This window comes from Paroedura picta, chromosome 1 (assembly GCF_049243985.1).
Source record: "Paroedura picta isolate Pp20150507F chromosome 1, Ppicta_v3.0, whole genome shotgun sequence".
NCBI lineage: Eukaryota > Metazoa > Chordata > Lepidosauria > Squamata > Gekkonidae > Paroedura > Paroedura picta.
In genome coordinates this window covers 195,670,070-195,691,995 of record NC_135369.1, presented here as the reverse complement: position 1 = coordinate 195,691,995, position 21,926 = coordinate 195,670,070, and the positions used below count along the sequence as shown (strand labels likewise).

Genomic DNA, 21,926 nt, shown 5'->3' with positions numbered 1-21,926 from the left:
AGTTTCTCTAAAGCACGACGTGTGGGCCACTTGATAGAAATACATGCGTCACTGGGTGGCTTTTGCCAGAGTTGGCCAACCTGGCTACCAGGTGTTGGGCAGGTGTGCTCAAGCAGACTCCCTCTTGGCAGATCTCGACGACTGTTCTCCCAACCCCTGCGGCCACGGAGGAACGTGCCAGGATCTCGTCGATGGCTTTAAGTGCGCCTGCCCGCATCAGTGGACTGGGAAAACGTGCCAGATAGGTAAGCGGCAGCCGGCAGATTGTCGGAGCAGAAAACAAGCGGCTGTGGAGTTTGCCGGTCCGGGGCCTGACTGTGGACTTCCCTGTAAGGGCCTGTGTGGGCAGAATGGGCACTCAGACAGCTGTGCTGGGCTCTCTTTGGGGCAGCCCTTTGCCTCCCCACCCAGCGGTCTGAGGTGGTTTCCCATTTGGGCGAGAACTTCTGACCCAGACAGCAGCTCTTGCTCAGCCCTTGCCTGCCTGTGGGTGGCCTCCCTCAGCCCTCCCCTCCTTTTCAACTTGGTGGCAAAGCGAGGTTCTCTTTCCCAGCCCTGGAAACGCCTTCAGCCTGGGGACTTTTCCGTGCGTCGCCAAACGACCTCTTGGCGAGTGAGCAGGTGGCCGTCTTGGGGCGGGTGTTGATCTGAGTAGCCCAGGAAGCTGCGTTGAACCTCCCCCAGCCCCTTGCTGCCGTTCGCTTTGCCCCCTTTCCTGGCTTGTTCCGCCCTTAATGAGTGGCTCGTAACTCAGGGCTGCAGCGCACCGTAATGAGAGGGTCGTATCAGAAGGGTCTTTGCTGCCTCTTTTTCTTTTAAAGTCATCATTTTAATCCACTCGGTACTTTTTTTTTTTTTAATGCAATGACTTTTAGTGAATTTGTAGTTTTTGCTGCTGTGCAAATTGTGTTTTGTGTGCACACACATTTTTCCTGTTCAGCATCTGACGCTTAACACGGGGCCAATTCAACTTCTCTCTCCAGATGCCAATGAATGCGAAGGGAAGCCCTGCCTCAACGCCAACTCCTGCAGGAACTTGATTGGCAGCTACTATTGTGACTGCATCGCTGGCTGGACTGGCCAGAACTGCGAGATCAGTAAGCACATGTCTCCATATGCGCCCGTATCCAGCCTGTGCTGAGGCAGCTGCATTGGCTACCAATTGGGTACCAGATCTAGTTCTCACTGAGGCGGCCCAGAGGAGGCCAGCACCATGCCGCCGCTGCTCTGGCCGCCTCTGCTGCCGCTCCATGCCCGCGCAACATCATCTGCGCATGCGCACTGTAGGGGGCGTGGGGTGGTGGAGTTTGAGAACCGCTGGACTAGATGGACCCGTGGGCTGATCCGGTAGGGCTGCTCTTAACTCGCAGCAGCCTCTGAGTTTGTGGAATAGCATGTCGCATTATGCAAGATCAGAGGAAAATGAGAATGAGCATTGGATGTTTTTAGAAAGGGAGTAGCCGCCTGGCATGAACCAGAAGGCCGCTTTCTCAAAGCCCTTAGTCTGCAGCAGGGCTGTAGTCCGATAAGATGCCTGGGAACAATGCTGAGAAGCAGCCGCTGGCTCTGCTGGAAGAATGGCCCAAGGTCCCACCCATGCCAGTCGAGCTTATCTGGAGGGAAGCACACAGGAAACGGGACCGAAAGGTTTTAGCTGCACTCGGCTATGGAAGAGCCTCTCCAGCTCTTCCTCTGGGCTTTGGAGCACGTCGGCCTCTCGGGGCAGGGCTAACCGCTTGTGCCCGCTCTTTCTCTATGTTTCAGATATTGACGACTGCCTTGGGAAATGCCAGAATGGAGGGACTTGTAGGGTAAGTCCCCACATAGGGAAGGTTTTCTGTGAAAAACACAGACACACACACAAACACGCGCACACTAAGAGGAGGAATCTGCACTGCTCAGGCAATGCAGAAAATCATGACATTGTAGCAAATGGAATAGACCATCCAATTCAAGTTCCTTGCTCAACACAAAAATATTTTGTCCCAGAAATATCCTCAGTCGATCTCTCTTTGGAGGCTGCAAGGCAGAAGGACCCAAAGGATCAGATTCCATGCAGGCCTCTCCCTAGCGCCATCCCTGTTCGTCCGCTGGGCTCCCGCTGCCTGTCCAGGGATGAAATGAGCCCTCGGTCTGTCTCCTCTCGCTCCCCTTCCACATGGCTTTATTGCAACGTCCCTAGTCATTGTGTCTTGGGTGGCATGGCTCTCTCCAGCCTCTGTGGCAAAGGGGCAAATGGCACTGCGGGGTCCTTTCCCCACGTTTGGGGGAGGATTTCAAAAGCAATTTGAGAAGGTTTGTTTATATCCGTACCAGACGGGTACGTAAAATGTCTACGTTGACTTTACTGTGACTGGTATAAATTTGCTCATCTTCATTTAGTCCTTGTGCTGATCCCACTCGTCCCTCTAAGTTCATGTAAAGTTGGCCTCAAACGCCCGCCATCCCTTTTATTCTCCCAAGAATCCTGTGAGATAATTTAGGCTCAGGGATAGTGTCTCCCTTCTTGCACAGTCAGCTGGTAGCCGAAATGGAATTAAAATCCAGATTTCTGTCCCTCCCTCTCCCCTCCGTTGCTGGTCCAAACCAACCCTGCACCATCAAAAGCAGAATGTCTTTACGGGATGCCTTTAGCGGGTCCAGCGTCCACAGACTCCTTTTTCTCCTCCTCCGTGCTTAGGACTTGGTGAACGGCTATCGGTGCGTCTGCCCAGCTGGCTACGGAGGGGACAACTGTGAGAAGGACCTCGATGAATGTGCCAGTCACCCTTGTCAGAACGGAGGCCTCTGCCAGGACGAGGTCAACGGATTCCAGTGTCTCTGCCTTGCGGGCTTCTCCGGAAATGTCTGCCAGGTGAGAGCGGGGGGTGGGCTGGCCGAGCGAAGCTTCAAGAAGACCCTGCATTCAACAAGCAGGGCTGCGGACTGGCTCTTTGGGGGGGAGGGGGCAGCAGAGCCCTGCTTTCTCAGGGATGTGCACATTTAAACAAGAGGCAAACAACTCTAAACATTAACAGCGCTGAATAGGGTTGGAGCACTTCGGTGTCCGAAGTGGCTGTTTGCGCCCGAAGAAGCCAGCAGCTCAGAGTTGGTTGCTTCGGGCGTGAACAGCCAGTTCGGACACCGAAGCGCTCCACTCTAGCGCTGATGCCTGCCAGATAGCCCTTGTTCCTAAAACGTGCCGTGGGTGAGAGCAGCAGGGCACAGAAAAAGTTGAGGCAGCGCATCAAAAGGTCGGCTCCATCAGAAATCTTGCTTGTGGCCGTGAGAAGAGCAATGCCAAAGCCCCTTTGTCTTACGGGACACACTCTCTCTCTCTCTCTCTCTCTCTCTCTCTCTCTCTCTCTCTCTCTCTCTCCCTCCCTCCCTCCCTCCCTCCCCCCCTCTCCATTTCTCCTGCCTCCCGGTTTACGTCCCGAATTGCTGTTGCCAGTTGGACATCGACTACTGTGAGCCCAACCCTTGCCAGAATGGAGCCCAGTGCTTCAACTACGAGAACGACTACTTTTGTAGCAACTGTCCTGAAGACTACGAAGGGAAAAACTGTTCGCACCTGAAAGACCACTGCCGTTCCACTCCTTGCGAAGGTACGTTGTTACCGCCGGGGCCTGTGAAGCCATCTTGGTACGCCGCGCGAGTCGTTCCCTTGGCGGAGCCAGCGGCTGTAGGCCAGCCCTGCCTCTCGTGAGCCCGGAAGGGCTGCTGCAGAAAGCAGAGCAAAGGTGGCATTTGATGCGGTGGCAGATGTGGGTGGATGGCCTTGGCAAGGCCGAGTTTGTGCGCAGCGTGGCAGTGGCCCTGCCCCTGAGTGTGCAGCTGCTGACTGGGCCAGAGTGCTCAGTGCCTGGGAACTGTCCCATGGCGAGTGCAGCCGTGCCCCTCCCTCACAGACAGGCAGCATTTATCTCAAGGGGAGGTTTGGTGAGTCACAGCTCACTTCACTTTGTGTCCTCTGGCCTTGTGGGCTGTGGGTGATTCACCAAGCCTCCCCTTGCAGGAAGTGGGGTCGCTCTCTCAGGTGCTGCTGGGCTTTCCACAGTAGAGTGACCAAGGGGTAGTGAGGACAATCTCTTGTGGCTTGGATCTTAAAAGATAGTTTCCATTTGCCTTGTGCTGCTTTCCACTGCCGGTGACGTTCCCTGCTGTGTAGCATAGTTCTCCTGTGCGAGGCACATAGGACTACAGTTTTCAGTGAGCAGCTGCTTGGCATGCAGAAGTCTCCCGCTCGAACTCTGGCCTTTCCAGGTCAGGATCTCAGGTAGTTGGTGAGCTGCAAGCCATCCCCTGAGACCCTGGGGAGCCGCTGCCATTCTCAGTCGACAATACTGACCACAATGGAAGAATGGTCTGGTCTAGTATGAGCCGGTTTCAGGTGCCTTCAGAAGGCCCAGCATGAAAGGAATGTCCTTCAGAGCAGAGGAACCCCAGGCAGGCCAGCATTTAAGCCAGGATCCAAGGCAAGGAGGTCTGGGATGGCCTTGGCTCCCACGAGGGGCGTTGCCAGAACTGTGAGGTGGCCGCCCCCGCAGTGGGTAGGTACGGGTGGCAGGAGCAAGGCAAGGAAGGGTGAGGGAGCGTGGCTGCTGACATGACAGCTGAGTGAGACAGTGCATGGCACAGTAGACACCTCATAACAAACAAGCCCGCACAGTTGTGTAGGAGAGTTCTTATGACCAGCTGTGAAAAGGATTAGCCACAGCATGCTAAACTTTGCGGTCTCCAAACATCCCCCTCAGGCTGGAAAAGGGGAGGGGCAAAGGTGGTTCACGCTGGGAATTTTGTGGCCTTTTGGGGTCGCTCCGCTCTGGAGGGTCTTGTGAACTGAGCAGGTGTCTGCAGAGGCTTCAGGAATACGGGAAGATTCTGTGTTCCATATATGGGATGGTAAAACAGATGCCGGTTGTTGTTGGAGGGAGAGCCACGGGATCGACAGGGAGGAGAACGGGTTGGTGCCAAGTTGGGACGAGCACAAGGATCCTGTTCAATTGACTTGGGGGAATCTGATCCGGCAGAGGCTTGAGTGGAGAAGGGAATACATCCTGCACTGTCACGAGCAACTTTCTGGATTTAAACTGAGCAAAATGCAGCGACCTCTGGAATTCTGCACCCGCTGGATTTATACACTTGCCTCCATTCGTGGAAGAGCTAGCAATGTCCAGCTGTTCCCGCAGTTATGGGCCCAGGTGCTTCTCTGTCTCCTTGGTCGCGGAAGCCAGGGAGCTGACCAGTCACTTGGACCGGATCCCTGCGTGTGCTCCATTCTCACAAGAAAAGGCTTGGTGTTGAAGCCTGCTTGCCAGGATTACTCGCTGAGTGACGCAAAGCTGGGCGTGTTTTGTGGATCCGGGCCATCCGGGTTCCCTCGTTCACATGTTCCCTTTCTGCAGTCATCGACAGCTGCACCGTTGCCGTGGCCTCGAACAACACGCCCGAAGGGGTTCGTTACATCTCGTCCAACGTCTGCGGGCCTCATGGCAAGTGCAGAAGCCAGGCGGGGGGCAAATTCACGTGTGAATGCGACAAAGGCTTCACCGGCACCTACTGCCATGAAAGTAAGCTACGGACAATCAGTTTACCCCGGGGGGGGGGGGGAGGTTGTTTTTTAAAATGGCTGCTTGTGTTTTAAAACAAGGAGTGGGCTAGAAATTACAGGTGAAGAAAGCCTTGGGCCTCTGCTCCAAGCCTTTATTTGTTTGTTTGTTTATTGCCACTCCCAGTTCAAGCTCTCATGGCAGTTTACAATAAAACCCTAGTAAAATAACAATGAAATATAATTCTAAGACCCTTTCCTCCCTCCCAATGCCACCAGTCCAGTGTGTGTCAAAAGCTGCGCCCCCCCTCACTTCCCACCCACCCGGCCTTGGGGGCAGGGGCCCCTTCTTCCCTCGGTGTCCTGGGCATTCTTAGGAAGGACCCCAGATCTCAACCAAATGCCCAGTGGAAGAGCTCCATCTTGCAGGCCCTGCAGAACTGCACCAGCCCATCTTGTTATGTTATTATTCTATTGTGTTAATATTGTATTGATGGGGTATTTTAGCGAATTTTATTGAATTTTACTGATTTTGTAAACCGCCACAAGACATTCAAGAGTGGTGGTATATAAAGATGGATAGATGATGGAGGGAGGGATAGATAGATGTTACCCGTGAGCATATATACCATTTAAAAAATAAATTTGTGTACTGACAGCCTCTTGGTTAGTCTACAGCAGATTGACATGGGGAGGTGGGTTTATGATCATTCTTATGAAGTATGTTTAAAGCATAGCAAGAGTAAGGTTTTGTTTTTTAATCAGTGTCTGATTTTGCATCCTTTGGGGGATGACTCAAAGAAGAGGGCTCACACGGTGCCGCTTCTTGCAGACATTCCCTGGTTCAATCTCCACTTTCCCCCCGGCTGGCTCTGCTGAAACTGCTGCCAGTTGGAGCAGCCGATGCCAGCCAAGGGGGGCCAGAAGGCCAAGCCAGTGTCCTGATAGCGTCCATGCGCCAAGCCACCTGTCCATGCGCCAGGGGAGTTCTGGGGACTGACATGGCGGAGGTCAGGCGTGGCAGAAGCCTCCCCTCTTGTTTATGCCCCATGCCGTTGGGTTTCTTCCAGACATCAATGATTGCGAGAGCAACCCGTGTAGGAACGGGGGCACCTGCATCGACGGCATCAACTCCTACAAGTGCATTTGCAGTGACGGCTGGGAGGGCACCTTCTGCGAAGCGAGTAAGTGGCCGGCGGAAGGGAAGTTGGGAGCTTGCCGAGGAAGAGGGGAGGGGCTCAGTGACTCCTTCTCAGCAGGATCCGTGGGAGAAGAGGTCGGTCTCCCTAAGAAAGAGGCCACGGATTCTTGTGGCAAGACCCACCAGACCCGGGGCTGCTTAGCCCGGGGGTCTCCAGCGTTTCTGGGATTCTGACACAGCGTTGTGGGTGCTGCCACAAGAAGGGGAGCCAGCCCTAAAATGTCCCCCACGGTCACACAGTGCAGAAGATCGTAGAATCATTGAATCCTAGAATCACAGAGTTGGAAGGGGCCATACAGGCCATCTAGTCCAACCCCCTGCTCAACGCAGGATTAGCCCAAAGCATCCTAAAGCATCCAAGAAAAGTGTGTATCCAGCCTTTGCTTGAAGACTGCCAGTGAGGGGGAGCTCACCACCTCCTTAGGCAGCCTATTCCACTGCTGAACTACTCTGACTGTGAAAAAAGTTTTCCTGATATCTAGCCTATATAGTTGTACTTGTAGTTTAAACCCATTACTGTGTGTCCTCTCCTCTGCAGCCAACAGAAACAGCATCCTGCCCTCCTCCAAATGACAACCTTTCAAATACTTAAAGAGGGCTATCATGCCCCAAGGGCCGGTGGGGAGCCGTCCTTCGCGGCCCACCTCCAGTTAGTCGACGGACCACATGTGGTCCCCAGCCCACAGGTTGGGGATCGCTACCCTATACAATGGGACTATGACATCTTGTGATTTTGATGTGATGCCCCTGTTGATACAGCCCAAAATGGCATTTGCCTTTTTTACCGCTGCATCACACTGCCTGCTCATGTTTAGTTTACAATCCACAAGTACCCCAAGGTCTCGTTCACACACAGTGCTACCTAGAAGTGTACCCCCCATCCAGTAGGCATGCTTTTCATTTTTCTGACCCAGATGCAGAACTTTACACTTATCTTTATTAAATTGCATCTTGTTCTCATTTGCCCATTTTTCCATTGTGTTCAGATCTCGTTGAACTCTGTCTCTATCTTCCGGAGTATTTGCCAGTCCTCCCAATTTGGTGTCATCTGCAAACTTGATGAGTAGTCCCTCCACCCCCTCATCTAGATCATTAATAAATATGTTAAAAAGTACCGGGCCGAGCACCGATCTCTGTTGAAAGAGAAGATGGCTCGAAAAAGAATTTCCCTCTTGTACACAGAGGCAAACGTTGGTTTCCAGTGCGTTGAGACCAGAACTGTTGGAGGATGTGATTTCAGAACCAGAGTAGTCTCCTTGGCTGAAGGGCATCTCTGGACAAGAGTTGGGAGCTCTCAGTTCCTTGTGTTACTTATTCACACATTACATCCCCATACGTTAGCTCAGCTCTGCAAAGAGTCATTTCTCAGGCAAGGTTTTAACGTCATGCCTTCAGCACTTTTGGAAGATAGGTTTCAGGGGATACCTTTTGAGGACAGATGAGGTCTGCTGGTGCTTCTGACAGAGAGACCTCAACTCCCGTGATGTTTCATTGTGCTTTCCGTGACCTCCATCACACATTTTACATGGGGAGCCTGTTAGTTGAGGACACGGATCTCTCTGACTCAAAAAGAGACTGCTCTGTGTCTCGTCAACTGGACCTCTCTCTGTACAATGCCAATAAAGGTCTCATGGATGGATGACAAGAGAGCATCTCCCGTGCCAGGATCAGGAAGTGGTGTTGGGGAAGAGAGATTGGGCAGGATGGGTTGCTCTTTAAGAGGAGTGTTTTCCTTTCTCTGAACTCCGTGTCTTTCCTGCTCCTTCCAGATATTAATGACTGCAATAAAAATCCTTGCCACAATGGAGGGACGTGTCAAGACTTGGTCAATGACTTCTTCTGTGAATGTAAAAACGGCTGGAAAGGGAAAACCTGTCATTCGCGTAAGTGTGTGTGTGTGTGTGTGTGTGTGTGTTTATGTGTTAAAGGTCTAACTTTTCAGCATGCCCTGCCTTCAGGTTCACACCCCAAATGTGCAGTTTGCTTGGTTTGATACAGGGGTAGTCAAATTGCGGCCCTCCAGATGTCCATGGACTACAATTCCCATGAGCCCCTGCCCGCTTTCGCTGGCAGGGGCTCATGGGAGTTGTAGTGCATGGATACCTGGAGGACCACAGTTTGACTATCCTGGTTTGATACATGGGTGTGTCCAGCCATTTTATTGTCTGTGCTGCGAGTTGAGCATCTCCTGACCATCCAGACGACCATGATCACGAAAGCCCAAAGCTAGCCTTGCTGTTCCCTCTCTCTCCTTCTGAAGCACAAGCATTCAGAGGATCACTTGATGGTTTCGTTCAGTCCCTGTGCCTGGGAGCCACTGACGGGGAAGCCGGCCTGCAGGAGTTTGCTAGATTGCTTTAGAAAGCCAACTATAAGGACCTTCTGGTTCAGCACAGTGAGCGAGGCTTCCGTGCATGCAGGGTTGGCGTTCCTCGGGGAAGGAGCTCAACAAGCCCCATGTGCAAATCTGAAATGAATCCCTTGCTCTTGTTGAAATTTTAGAATAGATGCGTAATTCAACAGGGGGTGTCCACCCTACTGAGGCTGCAGCACCTGCTTCTGCTACAGTTTCACTCTTCCCTGTGGTCCTGAATTAAACTGACCGTTCCCACAAGGCCCTGCAATTCACCCTCCGGCCTCCCTGACTGGGCCAGTCCCCCCCTCTCAGCCCAGCCTCCCCCCTGGGAGGCAGAGAGTTTGAAACGGAAGCGAGGACGGGCTGTGGCTCAGCGGTGGAGCTTCCTCTGCGCAGGCGAAAGGTCCCAGGTGCGCTTCGGCCGCCTCAACTATCACGGAAGCCCCAAGTGGTGCAGAGGAGGCCAGCACTGCAGGGAGGAGGGGAGGGGAGGCGGCAGTGTGCCAGCCTTCAGGTAGCCACCAGTTGCCGTGCCGCCGCCACCCCTCCCCCCCCCCCCGTGGCAGTAGCCATCTTGGGCTGCAGTGGTCGCCGATAGGCTTGTGCGCTTCCACTGCTTTGGCAAGCCTGCAGGCGGCACCAGCGCCACCAGCACCGTAGCACCTTGGGCTTGAATGGCCGCCAAAGCGCACAAGCCAAATTGCCGAAGTGGCCGAACCCAGCAGAAGTGCAGAGCCCCAGGCTCAGTCTCTGGCTCAAGGTGACCCGGCAGCAGGTGATGTGGAGGCCCTTTCTCCGCCAGCCAGAGCAGACGGGGCTGAACGTGATGGACTGCGGGGCTGACTCAGTAGAGGGCAGCGGCTTCATGACGATGAGGCAAGCCCCTTGGGGGGGCTCCCCTTGGAGACCAAGGCAGGGTTAAAGAACGGGAGTGCAATGGCACCATCAGCGTCAATGTGTGTGAACATGATGAGCTGGGGGAGAGCTCCCACCAAACCAGCAAGGTGTTACTTCCCTGGTTTTGACCTTTTGCAGGGGACAGCCAGTGTGACGAGGCCACCTGCAACAACGGAGGGACCTGTTATGACGAAGGGGATGCCTTCAAATGCATGTGCCCCGCGGGGTGGGAAGGAGCCACCTGCAACATAGGTAAATGAGTGCAGGATCCTCCTCCTGTTTTTCAGTCACGAGCGATGCCGCTTGGCAGCTGCCATTTTGCCCCTTATGGATTCTTTCCTCTGTTGCAGCCAGAAACAGCAGCTGCCTGCCCAGCCCCTGCCACAATGGAGGGACGTGTGTCGTCAGCGGCGATTCCTTCACCTGCGTCTGCAAAGAGGGCTGGGAAGGGCCCACCTGCACTCAGAGTAAGCCCTTCCTCCCTCACCCTCTCCTCAGATGGCGGCTCTCCTAGGAATTGGAGACGGACGCCAGAAGGGGAAGGTGTTCGATGGCAGGGCTGGAGCACCACCTGCATTGTTTGGCTTATAGGGCACTGTGGGGGTGGACCTTTGACCTGGGCGTGAGGAAGTTGCAAAGGAGATCAGTGGGGACAGGTGCTGCCCTTGCGGTTCTCCAGCCAGGCCAGCTTTTGCATTCTCCTTTTCCCGGCAGCAACGGGAAATGTTTCTGCTTCATAGCAGAAGCCTTTATGGAAAGGAGGCAGTAGGACACGATGGCCACCCGGTGGGTTATCCGGTGGACTTTTGAAGTTGGCCGAGGTGCTGTGATTTAACACGAGCATCTCTTTGTTTCTTCTGTCCCTGTAGATGCCAACGACTGCAGCCCACACCCTTGGTAAGCAACACAGTCCGGGAGATGACTGCAAACTCTTTCTGCATGCCTGCTGAGCATCTTGTGTGTTAGAAGCGGTCTCTTTGCCAACAGTAAACGCTTGAAATGGTCTTTGTTTACGGAGTAGCCGTTCTAATACAGGGAGTGGGGAGGGTGGGGAGGGGGAAATGCAAAAACAAAACAAATGGATCCCTTGGATGTTCTTCCTCGGAAGAATCGATTTCTCCGTTCCCAAAGCTGCCATTGAGCTTCCTCCTCTGGTCATTTCCACCTCTCCCCCCCCCACACCCCCCCCCCATGAACAGATGAGTTGACGGGTTAAGCCCGTCTCCATCAAGAATGCATCCGAGTGGTTACTGGCATTAAATATGACCGCTGGCGTGTAAAGTGGGGTGCGTTGGCTAATGCTGAGTGAGTATGGTTTGTGGCAGAGGCGTTTTGAGAGGCTCAGCTGACTTAATGTCTCTCTCCTCCCCTCCCCTCCGCCCTTTCCACATAAGCTACAACAGCGGGACCTGCGTGGATGGCGACAACTGGTACCGGTGTGAGTGTGCGCCAGGCTTTGCGGGCCCAGACTGCAGGATAAGTACGTGTTCTTCAGCCTCCCGTGACACTTGAACAGAACGTGCAGGCCCAAGGGCGCTTTGCTGAAGAGTGTCTCTCCATTGCCCTCTCCGTATCACGGGGCCAGAGGCTGCCGTGGGTCTGCTTAGGATCCAGAGAGCTCCTTCATCACAAACCTAGAGAAAGGGAGTCAGCTCTGAGCCTCCTGGGAACCAGGCCACGCTTGGGTACCATTGAATGAGTTCAGTGCGAAGGAAGCTTGATGACATTTGGATCGGGACCTTGAAGCATTTACTGCATCTTTCTCAGGAGAAGGCATTTCCAAAAGGTTCCAGAAACCTTCCGCCTTCCCACTTTTCCATTCTCAAAGCAAGCATTCTGGAGAGGGGGAGCCCTCAAAAGCTCTTCTAGTTATGAAGAAGGAGAAGAGTCGGCTTCTATGAGGACAGTGTCAGCTGTTCAGTCGAGTCTGACTCTGGGCAATCCTATGGCACAAAAGCCGCCACGATTTCCAATCCTGCACCACTTCTGGCCAGTGTCCATCTTGACAGCATGTCGCCCGGGGTTTCCTAGGAATTTGTTTGTTTGTTTGTTTGTTTATTATATTACTAGTAATTAAGCCCGCTGTAATAACAATACAGCGGGCACTAGGCAAGGGAGCCCCCGGCAGCGGCGCGCAGCTTTGCGCCTCTCGCCTCTTGCCGCGTCAGGCCGCTAGCAAGGGAGCAACTGCAAGCCGTGGTACGCGCGGCTCGCAGTTGCTTCCTTGTCGGCAGGGCGGGAATCGGCGAAGCCAATCGTCCCCGCCAATGGTCTGTCCAGAGGAAGGGGCCAATCAGCACCCTTCCTCATCCCGGACAGAGCCCACCCTAACTCCTCCCCCTAAGCCCTTATGGCTTTATTTAGTCCGCGACACCGCAGGCGGGGTTAGGATATTATATTATATTTTTATACTGCCCTCCCCAAGGGCTCAGGGCGGTTTACAGAAAACAGGGAGGATACAATTAACACATGGTAACAGGTAACAATAACAGTAGTAATATTATAACAATAATAATTTAACATGATAATAACAATGATACATAAAACTCTTACTGGACCCTGTGGGCAGCCGATTAATGCTGGTCGTGGGGGGGGGGGGGGGGGCTTGAGGGCCAACTGGTTAGCCGGAGTTTCATGATTTTGCCCACGAGGGATAGATCAGACTTTATGCCCTGTAGCATTTCCTTGCTTGTGACGTTTGCTGTCCGTGGAACCCACAGAAGACTTCTCCAACACCAAAGTTCAAAGGAATCGATTCTTTTGATTTTTTTAATGTCCAACTTTCACAGCCATAAGTGGCTCTTGGAAATATGATAGATATAACTAATCTACATTTGGAGGTCAGGCTTCTGCCCTTGCTTTTCCATGTTCGGTTCAAGCTGATCATTGCTGAGCAATGCAGAGAAATTTGACGTTTTGTTCCCTTCCTGCAGTCAATCACATCAATCTGTGATCCAAGAAAAAGGAATTCTTGAATGCATCAATCTCTTCACCATCAATTGTTATTGTGACATGTCTGATTTTTTGCAGTGGTTATTTTTGTCTTTTTAATGTTTAAGAAAAGGCCAAATTTCTTTCTTTCTTTGTTGACCTTTGTAATCAGCTCTTCTAAGCCTTCCTTAGTTTCTGACAGGAGGGTCGGGTCATCAGCAAACCTAAGATTCTTTATATTCCTCCCACCAATTTTAATTCCAGTGTTTGATTCTTTGAGTTCAATCTCCCTCATAATGATCTCAGCATACAAGTTAAACAGGAAGGAGGAAAGAATACAACCTTGGTGGACTCCTTTCTCTAGTTTGAGCCAGTCAGTGTCACTGAATAGTCTGTGTACAGTGGCTTGTTGGTTAGCGTAGAGTGACTCCATCAGTTTGATCAATTGCACTGGCACTCCAAAATGGTGCAGGGCTTCCCACAGTCTGTTGTGATCCACACAATCAAAAGCTTTCTTCTGGTAGCCACTTATAACTACTTGAAGGAGTCTCAGAGCAGCTTACGATCTCTCCCTACCTCTCCCCACAGGCACCTTGTGAGGTAGGTGGGGCTTGGGAGAGCTCTGGGAGAACTTTGGCCTAGGGTCACCCAGCTGGCTGCATGTGGAAGAATGGGGAATCAAACACAGTTCTTCAGATTAGAGGCCACCATTCTTATCAACTGCACCACATTGACTGTTAAAAAAAATTGTCTTTGCACTTTTACGTGACAAATCTTCCTGGCAATTTATTAACTATCTGAAGAAGAGAAGTCTGCAAAGAGAAGCATTTGTTCACACTTAATCATGATATTGTTGGTAAATGCTGTATTGGCATGTCAAGGCAGCCCAAAGGTCAGGGATGAAACAGCTGCTGGCCGTGCTTAAAGTCCCAGGGTCAATACCAGAACCCCCGAGTTCAGGGCAGAGTTCAGGGCAGTAGAACTGGGAAGGGTGAGGACTGCTGAACCATCCTGGCACATAGAGGCAACTCCACAAGATCATTACCCCAGTATGTGTTTGCCGTGCAAGCTGGGGGTTCTGGGAGTGTCCTTTGCCTTTGGTCTCTAGGTATTTCAAAGCTCTGTGGAAGCTCCCCCACAGTCTCTGTAGCCCATCGTAACAAGTCGATTGGTTTCTCCTCCTACCCCCTCTGCAGATATTAATGAATGCCAGTCCTCCCCGTGTGCTTTTGGAGCCACCTGTGCAGATGAAATAAATGGATACCGTTGTGTCTGTCCACCTGGGCGCAGTGGTCCAAGATGTCAAGAAGGTAGGCCGTGCGCAGTAAATGATAGAGATGTCATAGTTGTGGCAACAATGGGGGGGGGGGGAGACCAGAAATGCACCCCTTACTTGTGCCCCCCAGACTGTCTTTCCCAGGAAAACCCTATCAGTGAAAAAGGGGGGGGGAGTGGAAGGTAGCTCTAGAAGACCTCACCCCTGAAGGAAAGGCTTGTAGAAGAATATTTTTAGCTTCCCTTCTGTTTTCCTAGTATTTGTAAGACATGAGGTTTGCCTCCGTTCCTCTTCTCTGTGGCCATTTCCCCATTGGAGGCTTTGCTGGAGTTTGAGTTGGGGCAGTTGGCCCGCCTCTTCCTGCTCTCACACAGGGGAGCATCTGGCCCGGTGCCCCTCGTGCGCCCAGTCTGTAGATTTCAAGTGTCTCTCTGATTAAATCCGTCCAATGTGTTTTTTTCCTCCCCACCCCCAGTCTCTGGGAGGCCTTGCCTTGCTAATGGTCACGCCGTTCCAGATGGAGCCAAGTGGGAGGATGAATGCAATGGCTGCCAGTGCCTAAGTGGAAAGGTCACCTGTTCTAAGGTACTGTCCTCCCTCTTCCAGCTGCCTTCTTTCTCCTTTTCTGTGCAGAAGCCCAGTTGCCAATTGAGTGTTCGATCCTTCCTAGGTCTGGTGTGGTCCAAAGCCTTGTCTCCTCAGTGCCAAAGGCCATGCTGACTGCCCTGTGGGACACACCTGCATCCCTATTAAGGAGGACAACTGCTTTGTGCAGCCCTGCCACGATGTGGGTGAATGCTGGCTGTCCAGTCAACAGCCAGGAAAGAAAACCTGCAGCTCTGACTCCTACTATCAAGACAATTGTGCAAACATCACGTTCACCTTTAACAAAGAGTTGATGAGTCCGGTAAGGAGGTCTTCTCTTCCCTGTCATCATTTATAAAGAGAGTGACAGACCAGTCAAAATGGAGTACTTGGCGAAATCGGTTTGTACATTAAGTATCAAAATGGGGAGCCATATTTGTCTGTCTGTAGCAGTAGAAAAGACCAGAGAGTCCAGTACCACTGGGAAGACTTGCAGAATTGGTGGCAGGAGAGGAGCTTTCATGGGTCACTAACACAAGCCCCTCCCCTGCCACAGATTCTTCAAGGGGATACCAGACTCTTGCTCTTTTCTACTGACTCGTATCAACAGTCTGATTCCAGAGGTTTTTCTTGCCTATGTTTGTTGGAATACTCATCTCTCAGGGTTGCTCAGGATATTGCGTGGGGTCCCTGCAGCAGCATTTGGAGACCCGGTGCATTAAGAGGCTTAACTCGGGCAAGGCCACCAAAGAATTTGTAGGGATGAGCAAATGAGCAAGGAACACAGCCTGGCTTTCTTATATTCCTACCTTAGGCCAATTTGCAGGTTGCCTGGTACCCACCTATAAATGTTAGGCACGTTTGTCAGGCTGCTTTGCATGACTGTATTTTCATAGAATCCTAGAGTGGGAAGGGGCCATACAGGCCATCTAGTCCAACCCCCTGCTCAATGCAGGATCAGCCCTAAGCATCCTAAAGCATCCGAGAAAAGTGTGTATCCAACCTTTGCTTGAAGACTGCCAGCGAGGGGGAGCTCACCACCTCCTTAGGCAGCCTATTCCACTGCTGAACTACTCTGACTGTGAAAAAGTTTTTCTGATATCTAGCCTATATCGTTGTACTTGAAGTTTAAACCCATTACTACGTGTCCTCTCCTCTGCAGCCAACAGAAACAGCATCCTGCCCTCCTCCAAGTGACAACCTTTCAAATACTTAAAGAGGGCTATCATGTCCCCTCTCAACCTCCTTTTCTCCAGGCTGAACATTCCCAAGTCCCTCAACCTATCTTCATAGGGCTTGGTCCCTTGGCCCCAGACCATCCTCGTCGCTCTCCTCTGTACCCTTTCAATTTTTCCATTGTGTTCAGATCTCATTGAACTCTGTCTCTATCTTCCGGAGTATTTGCCAGTCCTCCCAATTTGGTGTCATCTGCAAACTTGATGAGTAGTCCCTATACCCCCTAATCTAGTCTATCTAGATCATTAATAAATATGTTAAAAAGTACCGGGCCGAGCCCCGAGCCCTGAGGTACCCTGCTACTCACCTCCCTCCAGTCTGATGAAACACCATTGACAACAACTCTTTGAGTGCGGTTCTCTAACCAATTCCCTATCCACCTAACTATCTGAAAATCCAGATTGCAGTCCTTCCTGTTGAGAGGGCAGATTTGGCAACCAACCTGGTCCTCAAATAATGCCAGATTTGAATATTATGGGTTCTCCAGCAATGTAGACCACTTCAATAGGGGATTGGATAAACAGCTGGAATAGGTATAGCAGGAACATTATGCTTGGGTCAGCGATGCTATAACTTCTTGGTCCTTGTGGGACGACCATAGGAGGACTCCTGGAGGTGCTGATGGACCTACTGGTCCTGCTGTGGACCTGCTGATGGTGCCTGGATTTTGGCCGTGGTGTGACAGAGTGTTGAACTGGATGAGCCATCAGCCTGACCCAACATGGTTTCGCTGATTCTCAACTTAGTGGAAGATCTTTCAATCTCTAGTCGGCTCCATTTGGTAGCAAGAATCGATCAGATGAAAAAAGCACATCAAACCCCCTTCCCCAGTTCTCATAGAAGTTTTTGTTGATCTTTTTTCTGTAGGGCCTTAGTACAGAGCATATCTGTAGCGAGCTGAGGAATCTGAGCATCTTGAAGAATGTCTCTGTTGAGTATTCCATCTACGTCACCTGTGAACCCTCACACTTGGCCAACAATGAAATTCATGTTGCAATTGTAAGTCTTCTAGCAAATTGGCGGGCTACTGGAATTGCTTGCTTTGATGCCGTCTGAATCGTAGAGGGAGGATCAAGGCTTTTCTCCACTCAGCAACGCCAGCTTTTGGATGCAGAGAGAGGGTTCCGGCCCTGAGTTGTAATTTGCATTGCTTTAATATAATTCCTTCTGTGAAGCTTCTCGTTAGCCGCCTCCAGTGTACTAACAAAAAAGGCATTTTTACACATTTTAACAGGCACCAATACCGATTTGAATCCTGGCTGCTTTGTCCATTTCTCTTTTTTTTTTTAAGTAGAGGGTTTGCTTACATAACATGGTGCTAATTAAGAGCAGTTAGCCTGATAGTTGGTAATAGATCCAGATGGGTAGCCATGTCAACATGTCTGTAGCGGTAGAACAAAGTGTGCAGGCACATTTAAAGCTCACGCCCGGAATTAAACTTTGTTGATTTTAAAGATGCCACTGGACTCTAGCTTTGTTCGATTGCTTCAGACCGGTGCATGGACTCACCTGAGGTGCTACTGGACTCCTGCTCTTTTCTACTGAATTGGTAGAGTGGTTTCCAATATTTTGGCCAAGGAGTAGGATGTGCCTTGCATCCCTCTGAGAAATGATTTACTCCTCTTACACATGATAGCTTAGAGATGTCTCACTAACCAACTCACCTCTCTATTCAGCCATATTGCTGGCCCCAGGGAAGCTCGCCTGGCCTAGACCCGGGCCATGGCCTTTTCGGTCCTGGCCCCCACCTGGTGGAATGAGCTCCCGGAGGAGCTGCGGACCCTGTGGGAACTTTTGGGATTCCACAGGGCCTGCAAGACGGAGCTCTTCCGCCAGGTCTGTGGTTGAGGCCAGTGCGGTAAGGAAGATCGGTATGGCCCCCCTCCCAGCTTAGAGTGGTATGAGTGGCAGTCTGCGGGTTCCATCTGCACCCCCTCTAGGAGCTGTTTTTCTGGGGAAATGAGAGTAGTTGGGTAAGTTTTCTGCCTTATCGTCTTCTTGACTAGTAGAATTGTGTTAATGTATTCATGTCTGAGGTTTTAATGGGGGTTTCACGGGGATTTTATTCAGACACATGTAACCCGCCATGCGCCATTTGAGAGTGGCGGGTAGTGGTAGTGGTGGTAGTAGTAGTAGTAGTAGTAGTAGTAATAATAATAATAATAATATTCCACGCCCTTCCCAGTCTGCTGAAGATATCCAGGAGGAAGAAAACCCAATAAAAGAAATAACCAATAAAATTATAGATCTTGTGAGCAAGCGTGATGGGAACAGCACACTCTTTGCAGCCGTCGCAGAAGTCCGGGTACAAAAGCGGCCAGTAAAAAGCAAAACAGGTAAGTCTTAACAGAGAACTGAAAGTCTCTCCCCACCATTTCCATGTTTAAGAAAACAGAAACTTCTGTGTGTCACATTGACCCTAAAACGGTGTTTTTCATGAATACATATCCATGAGCAGACTCTCCACACACCAAATGGATTTTCATAGTTACAAAATTATAGATTCTTGGAGTGGGAAGGGACCTCCAGGGTCATCAAGTCCAACTAGAGGCAGGAAACTCACAAGTATGGTTGTGGAGAGATGAATAGAGGACAGGTCCATCAGTGACTACTAGCCATAGTGACTGAAGAGAAACATTGACCTTCAGAGATAATATAGTTCTTGAATATGTGCGCTAGGGAGGCTGCATCAGGGGAAAGACTTTGACCATCGTATGCGCAGTTCGTTGGCCCTCCAGGTAAACTTGTTGGCTACTCACTGTGTAAAACCATATGAACTGTTGGTCGGTTTCAGCCAGGCTCTTCTTATACTCTGCAGTGCAGCCATATCAACCCCACCCTAGCAGCTGCTGAGAGTTGGGAGGGCTATCAGTAACAAAGTGGGGATGGGGCGGGGGGTTCTTCGATTGGTTTGACCTGATGAAATGGCTTGGTCCCTGTGGGAGCCTAAGGTTGAAATAATTATATTATTTGAGCAATGGCCTCCTGGGTGGAGCCAGTCCGGCCTCTAATTCCAGTCCACGGGCCAATCAGGATGTGCACAGACGGACTGGTCCCCGATGAACCCGGTGATGGACAGTCTGCCGCAATCAGCAGTCGGTTGGGTTGGGGCGGGGGGAGAAGGGAGTTCCCTGGCCCGAAAATGCCCGTCGAGCCATTGAGAGGTTGCAGCAGGCCTTTACAGGGAAGGGGATAAGGCTGCTGGGGGGGATGGGACTCCCCCCACTCCTCCCCCTGTCTCAAAAAGGACTGCTGCGGCCTCTCCAAGACTCGGGGCACATTTTTGGAGCAGGGGGGAGTCCTGGAAGGAACTCCATGCCTCCCCACCCCGAAACACCCACTGAGCCATGGAGAGGCCGCGGCAGGCCTTTTGGGGCCAGGGGGAAGGCCGGTGGCAGGGCTGCCCTGGGGGAGGAGGAAGGGGACGCTAGCGTCCGTTGTATTTACAGATGCAAGGGGCTTTAAATGTAGTATGTATATATTGCGGCAAGAAGAAGAAATACACTTTGTTCCTTCCTCCTGTGGATTAGGCTTTCCAATAGGCCTGGGCTTTTAGGCCCACTTGAGAGATGACTTGCTGCTCCCATTCTTATTATTTTTTCCTTGCCAGATGCCCATTTGGATAGTCCTTAAGCAGAAAGACTGAAGCCAGTTAGCCTTGGGACCAGAGAGATCCTGCCACGCTTCAGGCTTATGATTTTACATGGCTGGTCCCGGAAGTCTGTCCCCTTTTTATACTTTAGATAGTCTTGTGTCTGTTTAACCTTGTTAAGATGCTTCTCTAAAGATAAAGGGCTGAAAGGTGCCGGGGGGTTGGTGGGCAAATGTTTCCCTGAAGTGCTGCTGCTTGAATAACTCTGGAGGTGCTTAACAAGCGTCCCCCTTGCCTTCCAGATTTCTTGGTACCGTTGCTGAGCTCTGTGTTGACGGTGGCTTGGGTCTGCTGCCTGGTCACCGCCTTCTACTGGTGCCTCCGGAAGCGCCGGAAGCAGAGCGCCCATGCCCATGCCCACACCGCCTCGGACGACAACACCACCAACAACGTGAGGGAGCAGCTCAATCAGATCAAGAACCCCATCGAGAAACACGGCACCAACGCCGTCCCCATCAAAGACTATGAGAACAAGAACACAAAAATTGCCAAAATAAGGACACATAACTCTGAGGTGGAGGAAGACGACATGGACAAACACCAGCAGAAAACCCGCTTCACCAAACAAGCGGCGTACACGCTAGTCGACAGGGACGAAAAGCCCCCCAATGGCACCCCCACAAAACACCCAAACTGGACAAACAAACAGGACAACCGGGACTTGGAAAGTGCCCAGAGCTTAAACCGAATGGAGTACATCGTATAGCAGACCCAGGTGCTGCCGTGCAGGGCCTTTAAGCGATCGATTCAAGGCAACTCGGAGCTTGTAGTTCTTAAAACGGTTGTGTAATGTTTTCGAGTCTAAAGCTGTTATTTGCTTGGAATCCCTGTGTTAATTTAAGTTTTGACAAGCTGGCTTACACTGGCAGTGATAGTTGCTGTGGTTGGCTGGTTTTCCAAGTGCTGCACTTCACACCTCTGCAGAACTGGTCAGGAGTGGCCCGGCGTGTGGACGTGGCTGCAGCTGAGGCACCCCAGAAAGGTTTCGTAAAGTTACCCTGCAGCTTTATTTAGCTTTCCCTGTAGCAAAAACACAAGTTTTGGTTTCCTCCCCTCGTCCTTCTCTCAAGATGTCATGATTTATATTACAATCTTAGACAGATAACATTTTATTTATTTATTATTGAATTAGAGTTCTTCTGTATATTGGTTTTATGGTGACGTACAACTAGTTCTGCATTTGAAAGTGCCTTTGCAGCTCAGAGCCACAGCAACTATCCAAAAAAGTTTATTATTTATTTTTTTATTGTATTGTTTTCGTTGGGGGTGGGGACTGTGGAGGACTTCTTGTCAGCAGTGGCTGGTAAAAAAATGAAGAATTGAAAGGAAAATGGTGTCAAAAGTAGACGTTTGTATAGTTATGTAAATAATTCTTTTTTATTAATCACTGTGTATATTTGATTTATTAACTTAATAATCAAGAGCCTTAAATATCATTCCTTTTTTTATTTATACGTATGTGTTTAGAGTTGAAGGTTTTTCCTAGCATTGTAAGCTGACGGCTGTGTATTTTGAGTCCCCCCCCCTTGTTACTTGTTGCTTACAGGCCAAAATTTAAGGTGTCCTGAAAATCAAATTTTTAACTATAGGATGGGATTTCATGCTCTTTTTGTACAATGTCAAAAAAATTATCTCATTTTTTTTAAAGCAAGAAACCACCTCCCATAATATTGTGTTCCCCCGTTTTCTGAGCACTCTGGACTGAGGCAGCTTAGAACTAGCCTACCTTCTGTTTTTATTTTTATTTTTTAATTTTCTGGCTGCTTTGGACATGGGGGTGGGGGAAGGATGTCAGACACAAAATCTGCTGCACAGCCGTTTAAGAGAGCCTAAAAGGAGCTATAACCTTCTGTAGATGAAACATGAGAAATGTGAGTGAATGTATGTAATTAAAAATATCAAGTTAGTGTATGAAGTTGGAAACACCGAAATCTTATTTTGTAAACTCTTTTGATTCCCCCCTCCACACACACCATGAATAGGTAATACTGAACCACTTGTAGGTTTGATTTCTTTTCTTTTGTAATCTACTGTATTTAGGAAGTATTCTAATAAGCTAGTCGCTGAATACTTGGACAGTAGAATGTTCAGTAAGACCACAGAGTAGGTTTGCCAGACTCCACTGCCCGCCTTAAAGAAAAGGAAAAAATCAGAGGAAATCAAAGTGCTGTCATGAAGTTGAAAGACTAGGTTTCAGATTTAATTATCTCAGTGGGTCAATCACTGAGATCATAATGAGATCTTGTAATATTAGTGTTACAT

General features: G+C 50.6%; 1 protein-coding gene across 2 annotated transcripts in view; it reads left to right on the top strand.

Annotated features, from left to right (window-relative positions):
• Positions 1 to 21,579, top strand: part of JAG1 (jagged canonical Notch ligand 1) — a 55,258-nt gene extending 33,679 nt beyond the window's left edge. For both annotated transcript variants that reach the window (XM_077315924.1, XM_077315913.1), the window contains 18 exons: positions 132 to 245; positions 984 to 1,097; positions 1,765 to 1,811; positions 2,681 to 2,854; positions 3,434 to 3,587; positions 5,388 to 5,552; positions 6,601 to 6,714; positions 8,501 to 8,614; positions 10,123 to 10,236; positions 10,335 to 10,451; positions 10,854 to 10,881; positions 11,379 to 11,464; positions 14,112 to 14,225; positions 14,667 to 14,776; positions 14,862 to 15,098; positions 16,880 to 17,011; positions 18,198 to 18,348; positions 19,907 to 21,579. In XM_077315924.1, the coding sequence (XP_077172039.1) occupies positions 132 to 245; positions 984 to 1,097; positions 1,765 to 1,811; positions 2,681 to 2,854; positions 3,434 to 3,587; positions 5,388 to 5,552; positions 6,601 to 6,714; positions 8,501 to 8,614; positions 10,123 to 10,236; positions 10,335 to 10,451; positions 10,854 to 10,881; positions 11,379 to 11,464; positions 14,112 to 14,225; positions 14,667 to 14,776; positions 14,862 to 15,098; positions 16,880 to 17,011; positions 18,198 to 18,348; positions 19,907 to 20,370 (2,549 nt within the window). In that variant the 3' untranslated portion in view covers positions 20,371 to 21,579. The remainder of the gene's footprint in view (positions 1 to 131; positions 246 to 983; positions 1,098 to 1,764; positions 1,812 to 2,680; positions 2,855 to 3,433; positions 3,588 to 5,387; positions 5,553 to 6,600; positions 6,715 to 8,500; positions 8,615 to 10,122; positions 10,237 to 10,334; positions 10,452 to 10,853; positions 10,882 to 11,378; positions 11,465 to 14,111; positions 14,226 to 14,666; positions 14,777 to 14,861; positions 15,099 to 16,879; positions 17,012 to 18,197; positions 18,349 to 19,906) is intronic.
• Positions 21,580 to 21,926: the final 347 nt, after the last annotated feature.